Source organism: Gavialis gangeticus, unplaced genomic scaffold, assembly GCF_001723915.1.
Source record: "Gavialis gangeticus isolate Ggan-Ray unplaced genomic scaffold, GavGan_comp1, whole genome shotgun sequence".
NCBI classification, from domain to species: Eukaryota; Metazoa; Chordata; order Crocodylia; family Gavialidae; genus Gavialis; species Gavialis gangeticus.
Genome location: NW_017729028.1, coordinates 30,560,793 through 30,580,412, shown reverse-complemented (window position 1 = coordinate 30,580,412; position 19,620 = coordinate 30,560,793). Strand labels below are relative to the sequence as shown.

At 50.6% G+C, this 19,620-nt stretch overlaps 1 protein-coding gene across 2 annotated transcripts in view; it reads right to left on the bottom strand.

Moving 5' to 3' along the window:
• The window catches only part of EXTL3 (exostosin like glycosyltransferase 3), a 231,004-nt gene that overhangs the window by 5,777 nt on the left and 205,607 nt on the right, over positions 1-19,620 (bottom strand). For both annotated transcript variants that reach the window (XM_019520885.1, XM_019520884.1), the window contains 3 exons: positions 11,342-11,469; positions 5,050-5,194; positions 3,807-3,935 (listed from right to left, as the gene is read on the bottom strand). In XM_019520885.1, the coding sequence (XP_019376430.1) occupies positions 3,807-3,935; positions 5,050-5,194; positions 11,342-11,469 (402 nt within the window). The remainder of the gene's footprint in view (positions 1-3,806; positions 3,936-5,049; positions 5,195-11,341; positions 11,470-19,620) is intronic.

Sequence of the window (19,620 nt, the reverse complement as noted above, 5' to 3'; positions counted from 1 at the left end):
TCCCTAATGGCCCCAAATGTGACCTTTAGTTGAGTGCCGGTGTTCAGGAACTCGGGTATGGCGTCCCATTCAAACATGGGTCCCCCTCCCAGCACAAAGCCCGGGGACATCCCGCTGGCCACTGATTTGGTTCATAAAGGAACAAATGCCACAGACTGACGAGTCAACACCATGTCCTGTAGCAGCTGGGGGTCTCCTCAGAGGTCTCCCATCCAAGTGCCGACAAGGTCTAAGCCTGCTTAGCTTGTGAGGTTGGACAACATGTGCATGCGTGCGTGTGTCTCCAGAGGCCCCGTACCTTTGCATTAGGTCCATCTCCCTTCCCAGGGACCCTACACCCCAGGCCCGTGTCCCTTTCCTCCTGCAACAACCCTGGCATTTCTTTCCCACATTCCCCTGGGCAGAAACATCTAGCAATGCACGTGGTGGTTTTGCCAGGTCTGTGAGCAGGGACCAGCTCATTTCCACCTTTGCCCAAGTCCACGGAGAAGGGCACCAAACTCCCAGTGATGCTGAACAACCAGCTCTGCTCCGTTATCGTGGAGAGCAGCGCGAGAGATCAGAGCTGCTCCAAGTGCGCGCGCCCCTCGGGGCTCAGCTCGCATTGTGCAGACCAGCTCACCTCGACCCAGTTAAAATCTTTGCTGCAACCTCATCAGCTGTGGCCTTGCTAGAATCATTCACGTGCACGAGGGGCCTTGCTCTGCGACGCTGGGCTGGGGAAATGTTTAGCTATTCTGGTGCAGGGTGCCATTGAAACGCCCCTTGGGTACCCAGCAGTCCCCAGCAGACAGCTGGAGGAGCTCTCTCTTCGATGGCATCAGTCTAGTTATCCGCTCCCATTCACGAGGGCCCAGCGATGCTCTCACGATCTGTGCCAATCCTACGTACTCTTTTTAGTCGGTCCGTGTCTGATGCCGTAGCGGCTATATAACCACCAAAGTTGTGTGCAGAGGTTTCCTTGCTCAGCTGCCTCTGGATTATATCGCTGGGAACGTTTCTGAGCTAATGGAAGACGCTCACTTCCTATCTGTCAAAAGAGGTCCCGAAACAGAAAGGGCATGACTGGGTGCTCCTGTCCTTGCTGCATGCTGGCTTCCAGCAAACTCGCCGGGTGATGGCAATACATGGAAACACCTGGCCAGAAGGAACATGGGTCTTTTTTTGTTGGGGGGGATGAAGTTAGGGAAGAAAAGAGCGAATGGGAGACAGAGGGGAAATGCACCCTGCAACCTCCACCCTGCTCCTGGGAGAGTCACGTCTTCCTTGCCGGCGCTCAATGGTCTCTCTCGCTTCCCAGCACCACCAGGTTGGATACCAAGATGGCATAAAAATGCCAGCTCTCAGGACGTGGTTGTTGGCCCGAATGGGTGTAGGAAGTGAGCAAAACCAGGGAGCGTGAGCCCATCCAACATCTGCACCGCTTCCAAGAGACCCCTGCCTGGCATCCCATGTCTGCGTGGCACCGACAGCAATGGCACCCATGGGAAAGGGACACCAGGAGACACCGGGGGCTATTTTTAGCTGCAGTAAAGGCTCTGCCTCTGTTGCTCCTTGTTTCATCTCCCTCCACCCATCCACTGTTTTTCCTTAGCACCCCTGAGGGCACTTCTTGGCCCCTTGGCTCTCTTTTCCACAACACAAACTCTCCGTGCCAGTCAAGCCTGAATGATGCCATGAATGGGCATGGAGATGGGGACGCAGGACCCCAGACAACCGCAGCAGCGCACTGGATGCCTTGCATACAAGGAGAGCCAAGTGGCAGGTTCAAAGCTATTGGAGTAGCCTAGATGCAGACCTGTCCAAGGGAGCTGGGGGGTGTTGATATCTGCTGGCTGGGCTCTGCAGAAGATATGCACACTTGATGGAGGACAAAGCTGTTCCAGGCATGATGGGAAACACGGACAGAGGGAATGGTGCAAGGTGCACATGGGCGGCCAGGGACAGATGAGAGCAATCCTCATTTTACTGCCCCTTTCTGCAAGGTGCCAAGCTCTGGGATACCCTGGTCTAGAGCAGGGCTGGCCAACCAGTGGTCTCTGTGTGGGGCACAGGGCAGGTATGGGAGGGGACAGGTAGCACAGCAGCAGGGAGCAGAAAGCAGAGCAGCAGATCAGGCATGGGAAAGGGATCAGACTGGCACTTGAGGAAGGGGAAAGACTAATTTGTGGCCAAAAAGGCTGGCTCCCATTGGCTTAGAGAGTTTGACTGAATGAACCCAACTGGCTGCTACTGTTCCTAAATCGAAGGCCATTAAATGCAGGCCACAAAGTGTTAAACGAGCCACTGGCCAAACTGGGATTAGACTTCAAGAGGCCTGTTTCCTCTTGGCTGGGATTATGCTGCTTTATCTTCTTAGATGACAAACCAGGAGCCTGGGATGACCGATGCTGAAGTCAAATCTGCCTGCTGGATTTCACAGGGCTAAACAGAAGGGGGCCCGGTGAAAACAGCACTTTGCTGGCTTGTGCCCTGAGCCCGCGGCAACAATCAACAATAAAACCGAAAGGGAAGCGCAGGAAAAAAGCACCAACCCTCCCCTCCTTGCACTCCCCTCCCTGCTTGTGCAGAGGCTGCGACGCTCCAGCGATGGGCCCCACGTCTGAACCCTCAGACAAATAAATAACCCGAGATTGAGTCACCTGGGGCAGGGCCTGTCCCTTGGGCAGGGGCAGAGATGGGCCTGTGCCTGCAGAAGTGATGAGTGCCCCCAACCTGATGGGTTGGATCTGCCCGAAGTGCTGGACCTCCCCTCTGAAAACGAGGCTACACCAATGCGCGTCAGCTCAGACGCACGCTGCTCTTAACCGAGGATGAGACTCCCCTGGGGTTGACTCTTCAACCTGGAGAGTCCCTGTGCAGTCACTGGAGCCGACCAACTATCAGCTAATGATTGGAAAATCAGGATCCCAGGTCGCAACCGCTGGAGCTCTCCCCTTCGCCTGATCGGCAGGTTTGGGACTGCACCAGGGCTGCCCAGTAGTCCCCATCCTAGAGATGAGTGACCGCTGACCCACAGGGACCCTACTGGCCACACGTTCGATTTAAGGAGCAACGGAAACCAGCACAAAGTTAATCACATGTATTTTATGCAATAACTTGGTGGCTGGTTTCCTGTTTTATTGCACCATTAGCTGCCTGATCATGGTGCTCTCTCCTGCCTTGGGGGTCTTCAAGAGGAGCCTGGACCGATATTTGGCTGAGGTGTTATGACCCTGGCACTCGTTCCTGCCCGGGACAGGGTGTTGGACCTCATGATCTGTTTAGGTCCCTTGTGACCCCAAACACTATGAAACTATGGAGCTGGGTTACACTTTAAGACACGATTAACTGGTTAATCATGTCTAAAGTGTAATGTCTGGCTGATGCCTAAGACATAGGCAGGGCAGAGGGGAGAACAAATGACAGCAGTGACTTGGACTCACACAGCCCTCTGTGGTCTGGGTCCTTCTGGTCTCAAAGACAGACTGTTTCAAACCCTAAGCACAGCTGGAGGGGGTTTCAAACAGGCCTGGGCATGAAAGGGCTTGAATTAGGGGATTCTCAGGGACCTGATCCAGCTCTGGCCATCAACTCTGCCCTATGCTGCCAGGCACATCTACCTGGTTAGGTTAAGTGTGGACGGAGCCTGAACCAACTAGAGTCCTTTTAGTCAGCAGGAGATCTTGGCTGCATGTGATTCTTGCTAACTGGATACCTTAGCCCTCCCCAACTTGAGCTCGGAGGCTGCGACAGGTGTTTTCAGCGGCCTGGAATAAATAATGGTTTCTCCTGAAACAAAGACAAGCTCCCATCCAGCTCTTTACCTTGATGGGTGGTTTCCTGGTGATATGAGAGACGAGGAAGTTCATAGCGATATCCTCACAGTTGATGTATTCGTCTACCATGTCGCGGATGGCCTGGGGCATCACGTAGGAGTACAGGTATGCGTAGTACTGCAACACATAAGCAAGATTCACCAATTGTAAAAACAGAGCTGGGGCAACTGGTGACAGACTGACCTTGGGTGCAACCCAAAGTCCACGGGTGACAAACTCCCCCTGCCTCAGAGTCAGAGCAGCAAAAAAAAACCCCCTCTTTGTTACAGACCTGCAACTACCGAGTCCCCTGGCCAGGTTCCCCACAGCTCGCTGTCTCTGCCCAGTGGACTCCTGCTCCACTGGAGCAGATGACAGGACATGAGGAGTCCTGTAGGGACACGTCCCTCCAAGGGAATCAAGCCAGTCTGCTGCCCATTGCCTCCTTGCACAGGAGGAAGATACTGAACACGTCAGGGGGCCTCTCTCTGAATCTGCTCCTGCCCTGCTGTTTATGCCTAACACTCACCTGGAACACAAACCTCCTCAGGGCACCCACATTTCCACCTCCTGAGCCAGACTATCTTTTCCTGTTATATTTTGTGCCACCCGTTACGTGGTAGCAAACCTGTTTTGGAACCTAATGCTAGATGCTCCAAGGGACAAAACAGGTTTGCTACCACGTTCTTTCCTGGAGGAACTTGGGGGAATAATCTGCAAAGGTGCCAGAGGGATTTGCAATCTCAGTTTCTCTTCAACTTGGGCGTCTCAATCCCCTTGCTCTCAGCCTTAGAGTGTTTCAGTTCTGATGTGCCTCGTAGCTCTGCTGAAACAGGCCTTCAGTACGATACGTGGAGGCACAGCAGTGAGCAGACATGGAGACTCCAAGCTCGGGAATCTGAATCTGGTCTTCTGCAGAGCAGGTCAGTGGATTTGCTAACAGACAACGCCGTGACCCACAGCACAACATCCAAGAGCCTTGCTGAAACGGGACAGGACCTGTTTTCAGTCTCTCTGCTACATGCATCTCTCCTAAAACGAGCAGCATCTCCCGGGACACTGAGATTCACTGTTATTTGGCCAGGTTTAAATTTGTGGGGAGCCATGGAGCCTGCTTGGGCCATTGGAGAAGCAAGAGTCAGTTTTGGAATGAGCGTTTCTGTTGCAAAAGATCAGCCTTTCTATGAAGTATCTCAAGGCTGGAAAAAGGTACGTAGGGGCGGGCGGGTGCTCTAAGACCACTTGCTCTTACCTTGTGAAAGAAGGCAGCACCAGTGAGCACCATGGACAGTTCACACGAGTAGTTAGAGTTATAGAGCCAGGACTGATGGGGGATGTCCCACGCGTGGTACCGTCCGGGGAATCCAACGATACGGTCCCTCGCCTCTCTCCAGACTCTGCCAACAGAAAGGAGACGTTTCAGTGGGAAAAGGACATTAGCACACCCAGACGCTGGAGGAGACAAGAACCACCCAGCTCACGACGGCAGCTCGGTGGTAGAGGATCCGCCGCAATTTGGGCTAAACTCTGAGTGTTGACCTCCCTTACTGTGCAAGTCCTTTTCAAACACTGGGTGTCATGCAACTAATAGACCGTTCTCTACTCCGCACATTGATCCAGACTGGTGAGACACTAGGCCTAGGTAGGCCAAGCCTTGGCTGGGATGATGTAGTTGGGGGCTGGTCCTGGAGCAGGGGGTTGGAGTAGATGTGGTTGCTGCGCTCCCCCTTCCCTCTAGCTGCAGCCCAACCTAACTCAGAAATGGCTTGAGAGGGGTTTTCCACAGGCGTTCAAACAAAAAAACCCAACTCCAACTCCATCCAAATTGCCTTCTGGGCCAGACAAAGCAGAGAAAATTAAAGCTCAGTGAAAGGCGAAGAAAGTTATGGGCAAGCAAAAGCAGCTGTAACAGACCCTGTTTCGTCTGCTACCCAGTCCCCGCTCCGCGTGAGGATCCGCTATTTTAAATGTTTTCCGCAATTGCCGTTTCTGATCCCACCCCCCTCCCTTCCCAGAGACTTCCTCTGAGAGAGGAAAAATGCTCTGCCTGTAGTCAGAGCCTGGGCCTGGGAGTCAGGAAATCCAAGTCCTGTTCTTGGCTCTTCTTTTATCATTGTGAAGAGGTCCTTAAACTCACCCTGGTGCTCAGTTTTCCCATCTGTGAAATGGGGATAATGTTGACCCGTCTCACTGGGGAGCTACAAGGCTGATACTTTCCGCATGTGTAAAACACCCCGACACTCACAGATGTCAAGTGCTGGCCTTCTGCCAAGCAAGAACTGGTTCGGGGCTTTGCCCATGTCCTGACACTGCCACCCAACTGTGTGCGAGATGGACCTCCCGCCTGCCAACATCCACTCTACCCTTTTGCCCATTCAGGTCCTGGTGCTGCGGGTGCCCCATGTAAAGGCTCTTTATGCTTCCTTACACCTTGACACCTCCATATCAGAGAGCTCAAGACCAAATGGGAAAGGTGACCGAGGAGAGCGAGCAAGCGCTCATAATACTCTCTCCTTGTTTGATCCCCTCCCCTCGGGAGAAGCCTGCAGGGTTACTGGGAAACCACCAGGAATAATTAAAAAGCACACCAGTAATGCCTGACCTAGGAATGATTCCAACTCGATGTTGCAGGGCTGCTGGCTCTTTTCAGATCGCTTCATTTGATCTAATAAATGCCTAAGACCTACTGTATTTACTTGAATCCAAGACTAGGTTCTCTCTCCCAATCACCGTAGGGGGAAACGTCTTAGATTTGAGTACCTGCCTGCCTTAGATTTGAGTAACAGGTGGAAGCACAGCTCTGCACTCAGGGCCGAAGCCGGAGCTAAGCTACGGCCTGCCCCAGGCTGGGGTGGCTCATTCAGTGGGGAAAAAAGGAACGTGGGGAAGGAAGCGCAGGAGGAAACGGCGCTGTGGGGAGGGTGTGGGGGAGACTGTGTGGTAGGGGAATGCAGGGGGAGCAGGCACAGGCCCTGCCGCTGCTTTGGTGGGACAAATTACATCGCAACTATTAGGGGGTAGCCTTAAATTCAAAGCAGTCTTGGATCTGGGTAAATACAACAAATTAACTCTGGTCTCTAGTCTAGCAGAACACGTCCTGCGTGGGAGGCTCCTCGCTGCCAGAAGGGGTTTTCCCTTGATCACAGCTGGGAAACAAGCCAACACTTGGGGACCATCTTCCACCCCGTAGTGTAGACGTGCTCCCACCTACTCCAACCTCCTTGGAGGTGCTAACGGAAAAAGTCTGGAAGCCCCCGAGTGCTCATCACACTGGCTATCATGGTAAGAAAAAAAACCAACACGTTCCCTATAGTTGCTGCCAATAAAATGAACGAAAATCCAGTGCAACGCTGTAATGCAAATGTGAATAACTAAGGCTGCCAGCTTCTTTACAGCCAGCGCCCGCCTGCCAGGCACCTCCTTGTGCATATTTCCCATCATCCACAAGGCCTTTGTTTTCAAAGTTGGGGCACAAACGATTCAAGCACCGATGAACTCTGTCCACCCCCTTCCCTTTGTGGTGCTTTCTCTGCCAGCACAATCGACCCCTGGAATTCAAGAGCCACTTTTATTTTCCCTCACATAATTATCTACCTTTTTTTTTTTTCCTTTAACAGGTGCGCAGAGGCCTGGGCTCCCAGCCCCTGCTTCTTAGCAATATAATTGTCACTCTACTTACTGCTCAACAGCAGATGGAGGAAGACGAAGCGTCAGCCTTAAGAATTACAACCTACAGCACATAATAAGGTTTAGACAAATAATGCAATTATGGGGCAATGGTTACCAGGCAATGCTTCGGTCTCAAAGTGTCGCCAGTCTCCCTCCCCTTGGAAGCAGGCGCTCTCCGGTGCATTAACAGCAGCAGGCAATGTCGGAGAAGAGTGCTTTGAGGACGGGAGAGGGGGGTGAACAATAATAATACCATGCACTTACAGAACAATTTTCCTTCAAGGCTCTCAAGCATTAATCAATACAGCCTTAACCAGGCACTGCTTTAAGGCAGGTAAGCATCGCTGGTTTGCGGCTGGGGAAAAAGGGAGGTTGAGGGGACGGATGGGAGCTGCCGGGGATGACACAGCAGCGAGACTACCTGGTTCAGAGAGGTGAGAACTAAGTGGAGGTAACTACCTGGTCTGATGCTGATCCCACAAAACCACCCCACCGGCGTCAGCAGCAGTGCCTGAGGAAAAGGATGACTTTTTCATAGAGGTCTTCCATACCTCTGCTTTAATGGCTCATTTGTTCAGTGCCCCATGGGGCTCTGCTGGGATTCCTGGCGTTTCTGCCATTTACCCCCCTCCCAACCATCAGGCCAACCCATCCCTCTGGCCGAGGGGAGCTGGCTCCCCTCCCCACCTGCCCTAGCTCGCTGATTGTACACCAGCAGTGTGCTCTCGTTGCAAAAATACCCAACAGCCTCCTGGGCTGTATTAACAGGAGTGCCACTCGCAAATCAAGGGCAGAGATTCCTCTGCTCTATTCAGCACTGGTGTCCAGTTTTGGGCCGCAAACTTCAAGAAGGATGTGGATGGATTGAAAAGAGTCTAGCGGAGGACAACCAAAATGATTAGGGGCCTCAGAGGCATGACTGCTGAGGAAAGACTGAAAGAACTAGGGTTATTTAGTCTCCAGAAGAGGCGGCGGCTGAGGAGGGATTTGATAATAGTCTTCAAATACCTGAAGGGTGATTACAGAGAGGATGGAGATGGCTGTAGGGGACAGGACTAGGAAAAACAGCCTCAAGCTGCAGCAAGGGAAAATTAGGCTGGAAATTAGGAGGAACTTTCTGAGAGTGGTCAGGCATTGGAGCAGGCTGCCTGGAGCGGTGGCGGAGCCCCCATGCTTGGAAGTTTTCAAGAACAAGTTGGAGAGATGGTTAGCTGAGATGGTGGAGTCAGGGATGATCCGGTCTTGAGCAGGGGCTGGACTAGATGACCTCGTGAGGTCCCTTCTGGCCCTACTTTCTTAGGATCCTTATAAACAAGAGGCCAATGCCCTCACCCCAAGCTGATACTGGAACCAAAAACCAAGCAAGCAATAAAGTCTGTCATCAGTCTGCTGTGCTAGCTGTCACCCTGGACCAAAGGGATCCTGCACAGTCCCCAGGAGATACTCAGGAGGTGAAGGAAGCACTCACAGTCTCCTGTGATGAGAGCTCAGAGTCCACGAGCACCGGTTTCCCCAAGCTGACCCGGGTAGACCAAACCTTGGCTGGGATGATGCAGTTGGGGCTGGTCCTGCTTTGAGCAGGGGGTTGGACTAGATGCAACATCCTGAGGTCCCTTCCACCCTCATTGTCTGATTTTAAGGTGTTGTGCAGGAGGCCCCCCTGGATGGTGGAAAGGGAGAGGTGTCAACACCTTGGAAGGGGACTAAAGCCATGAATGAGGTAAGAGCTTCTCTCAGTATGCACCAGTGCTGGACTGGAATCAGCAGCACAGGAGCTACCCACCCAAGACTGATTCCCTATACAGAGGTGTCAACCTCACCTGGGGTCCAGGCCTGGTTTTGCACCCGGGGGGCTCCTTGCATGCTGGATCTGGCCTGGGGCATTGAGCAGTGGCTCCTGTGGTGTAGTGGCACTGGCCACCACAGTGGTAGGAAGGCAGTGTTGCATGGTCCTTGCTTGCCTTCCTACTGCCAAGGGCCATGTCCATCAGCACCCTGCCTGCCCCGGCCACATCCTCAGGCTCCACGGCCTGCCCACAGCCCCGCAGGCCAGACACAGCAGCTCCATGGGCTGGATCTGACCTGCGGGCCGCAGGTCCAAGGCTGCATGGAAACTTTAATGCAGCCTGTTAATGACTAAGTAGAGGCAACCCCAGTCCCCCTTACATGAAAATGCTCAGAAGTCAGTTAAAATCAAGGCTCTCAGTGGGTTTAAATAATTAGCAGCCAAAGTAGTAAGGGGTTGGTAGCATCCCCTATTTAGAGTTGCACAACATTTCCGATGACGAGGCCCCGCTCTCAGCAGCCGATGCATTTGCTGAATTTGGTCTGGGCTGGAATATTCTAGGCTACATGGTCTTCCTCTCACCAACTTTTTCTTTTTTTTAATTTCCATTCAATGCTGTTTTCAAAGCCTGGAAGAAACTTGGACGTGACCAATCTCTGCAATGCCTTGGCACTCCCCTGCTTTGAAGCAAAAACTGACAGCATGCATCTGTCCCCCTCCAGTGCTAGTTCTCAGAGGATGACAACTTGTTTCCGAGTTCATGGCTCAGCGCCTCTAAAAATCCCAGCTCTGCTGATGGCCAGCGTGAGCATCAGTGGTACACAACAGAGTTTCTATTGTGTACCATTATTTTTATTGTGTACACTGTGCACAAGACGGGGGGCAAGATGGGGAAGAGTGCAGGGAGAGGGGCTGATGCTTGTAGGAGCCTTGGTTCATTTGCTGGGGAAACTGGAAAGCAGGTAGCGAAGGAAGCAGGGCCTCGGGGCCAGGCACCCGGAGAACCAGATCTTCCCCTGCTTGTGACACAGTTTGCATGGGATGCTTAGTAACTCAGTGCTGGGACGACTCACTTTTTCTTGGTGCCTGATGCGAGACCCTGGGGCCTGCTCTGCCGAGGCACTGAGCGCTCGCTGCTGCAACTGAAGTCCATGAGAGCTGGGCTTCGAACGGCTACAGTGCTATACAATTATGCTCCATGCAAAATGAAGTCTGAGGCATCTCAGACTGGGCAGTCCAAATTAGCTGACACTTTTGACCTTCGCCTCCATCTCAGCTCCCAGCTTGTAGAATAAGGAAAATGCCTCCCTCCTGACTCCCTGCGCACATACACATCCCAGGGTGTTGCAACAATAAAGCCACCCCTTGTTTGTGAAGCTCTCAGGTCCTCAAATGAAGCAAAAAGCCCGTGAGGAAATGAATAATTCTTCCTCCAGAGCAGGGGAAGAATATTGTGCAGGGGACCGTATGGGGGACAGAGAAGAGAAAACCTAAGCACTGATCAGCTCCTCAGTGAGCAAGTGTTGCCCATTCTGGACCTGAAACAAAGGAGGGGTCCTGCAGAGAACAGAGTATGGCATCACGTCACTGCAGATGATGCATAAGCACAGGGGGGCCATAGCAGGACTAGGCTCTGGTGTTTCCTATTGTCAAGCCCTTCACTTGGTAAATGAATAATTGTCTTTCATCTTGGGCTTGGAGGGTGTGCGTGGATGCCTGTGTGTGTGAGAGAGAGACCCTTTCTGCATGTAGCTCCTTTCATCCACAGATCTCAAAGCAAATTTATGAGCATTCATTTAGCCCCTAGTTAGGTGCCTCAGCGCCGAGCAACTCTGGACGAGCTGGGTCGAGGGAGAGCGGCAGGTGCTCAGCTGCTCTGAAAAAATCAGGACATGCATTCAATAGTGGTGATGAATATTAAGCACCCTACTGCAAGCGCCCGCTTTTCAAACCACCGGTCTGCACGACTTGCCCCAAGGAAGCCAGGAGCGCAGGCAGGAACAGCAGCCCCTGGCTTTAACCATTAGACAACGCTGGACCGACCAGCAACCCCGCTCACCTGCACGTGTCCCCATTTTCTGCCACTCACCGGAACCCGAACATGATCTCATCGTGGCGAAGGTGGGCATCGTCATCTATAGAGAGAATGGCCTCCGTCTCGATCTCGTCCCAAGGCAGGAACCGGTTGTTCAGGCTGTTCTTCTCCGTGCGGACGACCTAGCATGCAAACACATGGCAGCGGTTATAGCTACGCGGTGCTGTAACGCAGGCAGAGATGCAGCCCGTCTCGGCTGGGCACGGGAACATCGCTCCACGCAGAGGTTTTCGAGGACCACTGCAGTTCGATGGAGTCAAATCCTCGGGCTGAGGATCTAGCCCCAAAGGATCGATGCTACATGTGACATTTAATTGATCGTCGCCTGAAAACTCCCTAATGCAGGCGAGGCCACGTCCCGACAATCACAGCAGCCCCTTCTGGCCTTAACATGCGTGAATCAGAGCATCGCTGAAATGAGAGATGAGAAGCAGCTACTTGAGCAGCCGCTGGAGGACTGGGTACAGTGATGTATTTTCCAATGCTTTGTCTTAACTGTATTGTGGGCTTAAAACACCCATCCCTTCCCCTGGGAGAGGAATCAAGTCTAAGACATTTCCAGGAAACTGCTCCAGATAATCATCCTAAAGTTTCTCTTTCATATATACATCCCTAGCCATACACCTTTGAGTCCAGGGTAAACTTTGCCCTCTCCTATTGATCACACCCTTCAAATAAGAGCCGCCTGCCAAATACTCTTCCCGATTCACTCAGGACTGAGCTGCTACCCCCCTTACCTCCCGGCTCTCTCATGTCTTTCCTTAGAAGTCAATCACACCACCCCTTTAATCAGTTTTGCTGCTTTCTGAACAACTTGGCTGAGGCTAAAAAAGCAAGTCTAACCTGGTGTAAAAGAATGTGGCATCGTGGCAATAAAACTCCATTAAATAAGATTACGTTTGATCATATAAAGAACCGCGCTGCAACCATTAAGGGTAGAAAATATTTGTAATCAGGGATCTGCATGACAGCTGGTACGATTAAATTCCCATGTAAAGCCAGAGTTAGTGCTTGCGTCTGTCAATAGCCACAGGGGAAAAAAATGGACCATTCAACAAGAACACATTAAAATATTTCACTGAAGCTCTGTCAAAGCATGAACAATTAATTGCAGAAAGGCAAACAAATTACGCAACTAAAAGCCAGAGCATATCAAGGCCAGCCCCGAGCCAGCAGCTTTCACGCAATCCTGGAGCTGCCGATTCAATTAATCCGCAGAGGAGAATATGGATGCTTGTCAAACGCAACGCAGGAAAGAGGGGAGGTGGAGAAGTGCCGTGCCGAGTCTAGCATTTGGGTTTATTTCAGGGCTGGTCAAACCGATCCGAAGGATGGTACCGTGCACACATACCATCTACTGTGGGGCAGTGCTTCATCGACTGGCATTTGAGACAAGACCAGGGGATGAGATGGGGGATGAGAGCTGCAAGAAGTGGCAGGGGATGAGAGCTGGAAGAGAGGATAGCGACTTGATGAATTCATTCGGGGAGGGCCTTCCTGGCAGAAGAGATGAACAACCGAATGGCCGAGGCCCAGTGTTGGGGTGACTTCATGCCAGCCGATAAGCAGAGGAGGACGAAGTTATGAAGGGTAACACTTGGCTCCCTGTTTCCATTGCCTCAAGTCCAGCAGACGGTTGTAAGAGAGGACCTGCCGTGCGTGAAACAATGGGCAAGAGAAAGGAGTTTGCTTGGCCTCTCGGAGGCTGGAGAGAGACGGATGGGAGACGGGGAGGGTCTGGGCTGTGCAGCCTGGGGACGGGGAGGACAAGGTCTTGGAAGAGTTGGACGCAGCTTGGGGGTGCCAGGCAAGAGAGTTGCACAAGTCCTGGATGACACCCTCCGGTCACAGGTCCGGGTGACACGGAGAACTGCAAAATTCCCATGTGGTGTCACTGGCTGGCCTTTCATCTTTGCCGACAATTCGGCAGCCCGTGCACGAGCAGCGCAAGTTCCTCCTAGAGCTGTTTCCACGAAGGGCAGGAGCTTGGCCTAGACCAAGGAGACGTGACCTGGGACAGACTCGAGGTGCAAGATTCACAGAGCAACCATGCAGAGAAAAGCCCGAGCTGTGCAGACCATTACTTGCACGGGCTCAGGAGAACGGGATTTACCGGGGCTCCAAACACCCACGGTCAGTTGACCTTTTTAATGTAGAGCCGTTAACCCCCATTTCCAGCTCTTTGATCGTTCATCAGCCGATGCCCAGTGACAAGTACAGGATCACCACTTTGTTACGTGGATGTGCAATGGCCTTTGTACACTTCCTGCCTCCTACACATTGCAGGCATTTTTCAGGACTTGTTGCTCGGTGCCCCTGCGTTAAGACAGTCGGACCAGATAAAGAGGCCGAGAGAAACGCAGTCCTGCGCAGAGCAGAATCCCCTTTATATTCATTAGGAACCAAATTCTGTCCCATCACCAGCAGGGATTTTTTTATGATCATTTCGAGATACGGTGCCATCTCGCCCTGACCTCTAAGGCGCGTGTCATGGTGACGGCATAGACTACTGATCATGCAGCCTGCAGGTTCATGCTTACTGATGGCCTAGGCCAGGGGCAGGCAATTATTTGGGCTCACAGGCCACATAGGCAACTCCGGGGAGCTGTTGCGGGCTGGTCAGCCCCACATCTCCTCCAACGGCCTGGAGCCCACGTGTCCTGTGGCTTCTCCCTGCCACTGCCACCATGCCCAGCAGCAGCCGAGTGCATAGCCCCAGCCCCGACCCCTGGTGTGTCCAAAGAAAAAGAGCTCAGGAGCATTGTGCTTTCAAAATCGGCTTGCTCTGGGCTTACCTTTGCTCAGATGCATTCATAAGGAGATAAACACCGTACGTGCATGTTTCTGGAATTTCATTTTTTTGCCAACGAAACTAACGAAAACTCTTCTTTTCACTTCAATATTTTACATAAATCCAATCTAATAGCTCTAGTAGCTTGGTGCCCATTACAGACCAGGGAATTTTATCCATTAAAAAAAACCACACACAACAAAACCCTCAGATATTAGATGCAAAAAACTGTTGCTGATAAATGGTTGCAGTTAGACACTCAACAGCACAGGACAGCAAGTAAAACCAAAACACAGGAACGATGCCCTTTTTAACTAAGGGCATTGCTCATGCCATTAACAACTATGTTAGACACACGGTAAATAAAATTACCAACGATTCCAGCTTTTACTTTCACATTTCCAGAATTTCATGTGTTTGGTGGCTGAGTCTAATGCATTTTGCATGTATTGTTATAACGAGGCAACCGGTTTTGCTTGAGAGTATTTAAGATGTAAGCTACTTGTGGATCAATAACTTTGAAGGATGTGGTGGGAACCGTTGATTGAATTACCTGTTGTTTTCCTGAAAGTTTACTGAGCAATGCGACATGGCTTGAGTCAATGGAGAAGTCAAAGCAGACCTTGGTTAATGCAGCTGCAATTCATGGTTCCAGTGGGAAAAACAAATCAGCTCTAGTGAACCGGCGTTAAGCTGCTACTCTAGAAAATGTAAAAAGATGCTCCTGAATGGCTCCAAGAATCACTGGCTTGAGCATCCCGGCCCTAGGAGATGGGAGCCGCACCAAAGCAGCACCGTAGGTACTGGAAACCAGGTGAGCAACCTCAGCTACAAGGCTGACAATGAATGTCATGGAGTTGCTGTGCTGGAAACGGAGGACTACACTGTGCTAAGAAGGGCTTCCTTCTCCACAGTCTACCACCAGGCCATCTTACAACAAAGGCCATGCCGGGGAATTAGTACTGAACCTCCTGCACTGGGATCTCAGATTAACTAAAGCTTTCCCACTCTGAGAAGTTTGCATTTTCAGATCTCAAACCTCAGTCGTTGCTAGATTTCTAGCAGGCCCAAGCTCGGTCCGTTTGGCTTGGAGGGGCTCACGGCCAAGGCCGAGAGATCCCAAGTGACCAGTGGAGCCGTGTAGAAGCAGAGGTACCACATGCCTCCAGTTCCCAAATTTAACCCGCATCCACAGTTGTTCCTTGAGAGCCACGTGCTGGACTCGCTGGCATCGAACAGCCTTTCTGCAGTCAGCCTGTTAGCGTGCAGAGCGATCATGCTACAAGGGGGAAAGACTTCAGGATACACTTAGTCCTTTGGCGTTTTAGAGGATGTGAAAAGTTATCAAACCCAAAAAACCAAGAGGAAACACCCAAAACGTCGCATGTCTGGGGATGCCTCGTCCCAGTGCCCGTGTTGCTCCCAGAGCAGGGGATGCCGGGGGTACAGTCGCACCCCACTTTAATCCCTGGTCCACCCAAAGTTTAAAACCAACTGCTTGGCAGCAACAGCAACATTTCTAGCTAGACAGCAGCGAGGGAGTCAACTGACTTCACGGCTCATTATAATCTGCCTGATTCCTTCTAACTCTTCACTCCACAGGTGTTACCAACCCTCTCTCCTTTTTAAGCGCCTTAAATGTTTCACTACTCATGCTAACCTTTCTTTGGCAAATTTCCCATGTGCGAACTGCTCCTTATAATGTAGCTCCTGTTTCACAGCCCTGGAGATGATTTTTAACTCTAACTAAAAACTTTAACTAAGGTGTGGAAACAGCATTCAGGGAAGCATCAGATGCATTGTCAAGACTCGCAGAAGGGTTATATTTTGTTTTATGAACAAGAAAGTGATGCACCTTTCATCCTAATGACTACAGCGGTAATGAAACAACGCCTTTTGATTCTTTTTTGGCCTGGTTCGCTGTGCGGGTTGTACACGTAATATAGGAATAGCAAAATTATGGACGTTCCAATCAAGCGATAGTTATTTTTGTTGCAAACAAACCGACAAATAAAGCCCTAGGCTCCTAGCACATTAGTAAAGCTTTTAGTTTCTTTTTAGCTGGAGAAAAAAGACATTGTGTGTATGCAATGAGGCACCACATCATCTACGTCCCGCTTCTTCCAAATCCCAAATCTGCCCGTGATGGCCTTGTACACACTCCCTAGAGAAGTACCAGAGCTTGAGCACGAGCAGTGGTTCACGAAGCAACCCTCGTTGCATTGTTCCCTGGTCCTTTTAAACCCGAGCCTTGCAAAGGACATTCAGAAAATTATTTTCAGCCAAAGTTTTTCCTGACCTTGTACTACAGTCATGGAAATCCCTTCTGGCTCCTGCCACCTGCTAGGTGGTCAAGCGGGGTTGGCTATTATTGCTATATAGGCAGTATTAGCTTTGACTTTGAATGTGTATGTTGTGTCCATGAACCATGGAAATGGAGGCATCATAAATTACGAGACAGAATTGTAGAGAAATCCAGCCAGGTCTTTGGGGGAACTTCTCTCCTCCAACTTAAGTGATTAATTTTGTCAGAAATGTCATCGACTTAAAAAAGAAAAGAAAAAAGGAATGTTAAGAAATAAAAATCCCTGAATCAAATGCTATCTCCTCAAAGGTTTTTAAATTTCAATGGGACTGTAAAAAAAGAGCCCACTGAATTGGTCAGGCATGAAATGGACATTACCGGTATAAAACATGTTCTGTAGCTTATTGGGCTGAATGAAAAAAAGGAAGGTTATTACGGCAGCAAAGTAAAAAGTCAAGGTCTATACTCAGAGGGCATTGAGAGAGATTTTTCATGACTTAGTCATAAACTTAAAATAAAACTAAATGACACTCTGCCTTTCCAGAACACTTTCCACTGGGGAATCACAAGGCACTTCCTTCATTTCAATGAGTTAATCCCTTCCCACGCTTCTTGCGGGTGGGGGACTAAAAGGGGACAGGCAGATACCCCGCTGGCTCAACATCCCGAAACAAAAAGACAAGGGTAGACATGGTCTCGTGCAACTGGATGTCAGAAATTCAGAGATTTTAAGGACTGAACAACTAATTACATTAGCAAGGTGTCAACCTTTTTGGCAGGTGTACCACAAATTCGCCCCACATCCTTCCCAAGCACCACTCCAATCCCTGTCCCTTACCTGATCTGCTGCTCAGCTTTCTGCTCCCTGCCCACGCTGCTGCTCTGCTTTCTGCCCTATTTGCCACTGTGCCGCACAGAGAGGCTACCCGTGCTACTTGTGGCACCTGTACTGCAGATCGGCCACCCCTGGATTACGTCACCGTTTGGCCTCTTTTATAATCACAGGACCTTTAAAGTTGACTAGTTTACCCTATATTGAACCTAGTCACTGCTGTCTAGCTCCACTCCAACATTTTTTCTTTACCCCCACCCATCACGTCTGCAACTCCCCAACTGTCTAATCAGTAAACCCAGAGCCAAACGAAAACCTTCCCAAGACCTTCATCCGACAAAGCGCTAATGCACATGCTTTACTTAAAGCACGTGAAGTCAATGGACTACTCACTCCCTTCAAATTAAGCACGTGCTCTAATGCTTTGCTGGGCCAGGGCCACAGAGGACAAGCCCTGTGACAACACTGAAGTTTAGCAGCCACCATTAGGGGAGGCAATTAAATGATAAAGGGTTGATGAAGTTCATCAGGGCATGAAAGAACGAACAATACCAGTTCGACAATGGGTCAGCCACCGCTATATTCCTAACGCTCAAACCACAGGCATTACCTCCATGCAGAAATGCAAAAGAAGGAACACCATAGTACAGTGGGTACAAAACAATGCATGACTTTTTCATTACTTCTGGCCTTTCCCTGGGGTTTTTCTCTGCTACTTGCTTTCCTCATAAAAAGAGTCAGCTTTCCTCATAAAAAACAAATGCAAAGACGACTCTCATAAACGGAAGCGTCTCTGCTGTCAATTAAACCCACCCACTGTGTCATCCTGCAGAAATGTCACCAAGTCTTGGCTCCAAATAATGAATCCCACCCAAATAGCCGGCAGATTTAAAAGATGAGCTGCGGTTGTCAACAGGTCGGGAGATATCCCATCAGAAGTTTCTGATGCTTTCCAAGGACAGCGGGTCACTGCACAGTACTCGACTTTCACTGCTGTCCGTGCCTCTGAAAACACCAACCTGCAACATTACGCAAAACCCTTCAATCATATCAATCTGCTCCTCTGGTGATCCGTAGCTACATTAGCCTGATCGATTTTAAAAAGCACGCGCAGATGTAGCCAAATCGAGATTGAGATCCAGGGTTTGTTTAACGACAGCTCCAAGTAAAACCAGTGCCAATATTTACATTGCATAGAAATCCAGTCCAATCAATGTTTTGCTCCAATCTTCCCAGTGTTGTAGTGAGGTTTTACACTTCAGCTTTAAAGTAAGTGTCAAGTATAATTTGATGGTGAGAACATGAAGAGCGTCTCTGCCCTTGGAGAAAACCTGACAGCTCAACTGAGCAAGTTACACTGGCTCCCTGACAAAAAGTGAGCTGTACAACAAACCATGAACTTTGGTGCTGAAGGGGCAGTTCAGTCGCTGCAAAACCTTTCATGAAGTCGACAAGAACTCACAGAAAAGCAAAGGGGGGAAATGGGCACAGCGACTGTTGGCTCCTACCTAGCTTCTTGTCCCTTGTCAACCCAGGTCGTTTTCTGCAGAGCTGCTGCCCAACCAGTCAGCCCCAGCCTGTCCCGGTGCATGGGACCATGACCCTGGTCCATTTGATATATCTAGTTATCATTCCCTAGAGCAGAGATGTGGGCCTGGGTATCCCACTTCCTAGGCGATGTCCTAACCACCAGGCTACAGACTCCCCCTCACCTCCGTATCCTCCGTTTTAATGACTGCAAAGGCGACGGGACTCGGAAGTGAATCTTCCTCCCATTGACACACTGTTTAAGCTTTGCTGAAATGATCAGTTCACCTAGAGCTGTAGATTCAAAACCCTTTAGGGGAGAGGAGAGAAACAGGACAATGGACTCCCACATCCTGGGCGAGGGAGATGACACTTTGTGAACGTCCCCTTCGTTCCTTCAACTGACCACAATGCCACCAAAAAACCCCAAACCACCCTGTCTTCCCTCCCTCCACAAATTATTCACGTGGCTCTATCATCACACGAGCCAACACATAGGAAAGCAGGGCTGGAAAGGGGCTTGTGCACTCATCTGGTTCCAGCCCCTTGCTCAAGGCAGCACCGAGCATCCCTGAAATGACTAATCTGCACTAGCAAAGAGTGCGGTAACAGCCGCTGGAAGACCTGGCCCTCTTCATTTTCATACCTCGTAGCAAGCTAAGGTAAAACCGATGGTTCCCATTAAATGGGAAGGAGAAATGATTTTTTTTCCTGGTCTGAAAGCACCCCAAAAGGTAATAAGCACATGCTAAGCTAGTACGCAATCTACACTGTGTTGTACCTTCAGCTTTTTGCCACCTGGATACGCTCCAACAACT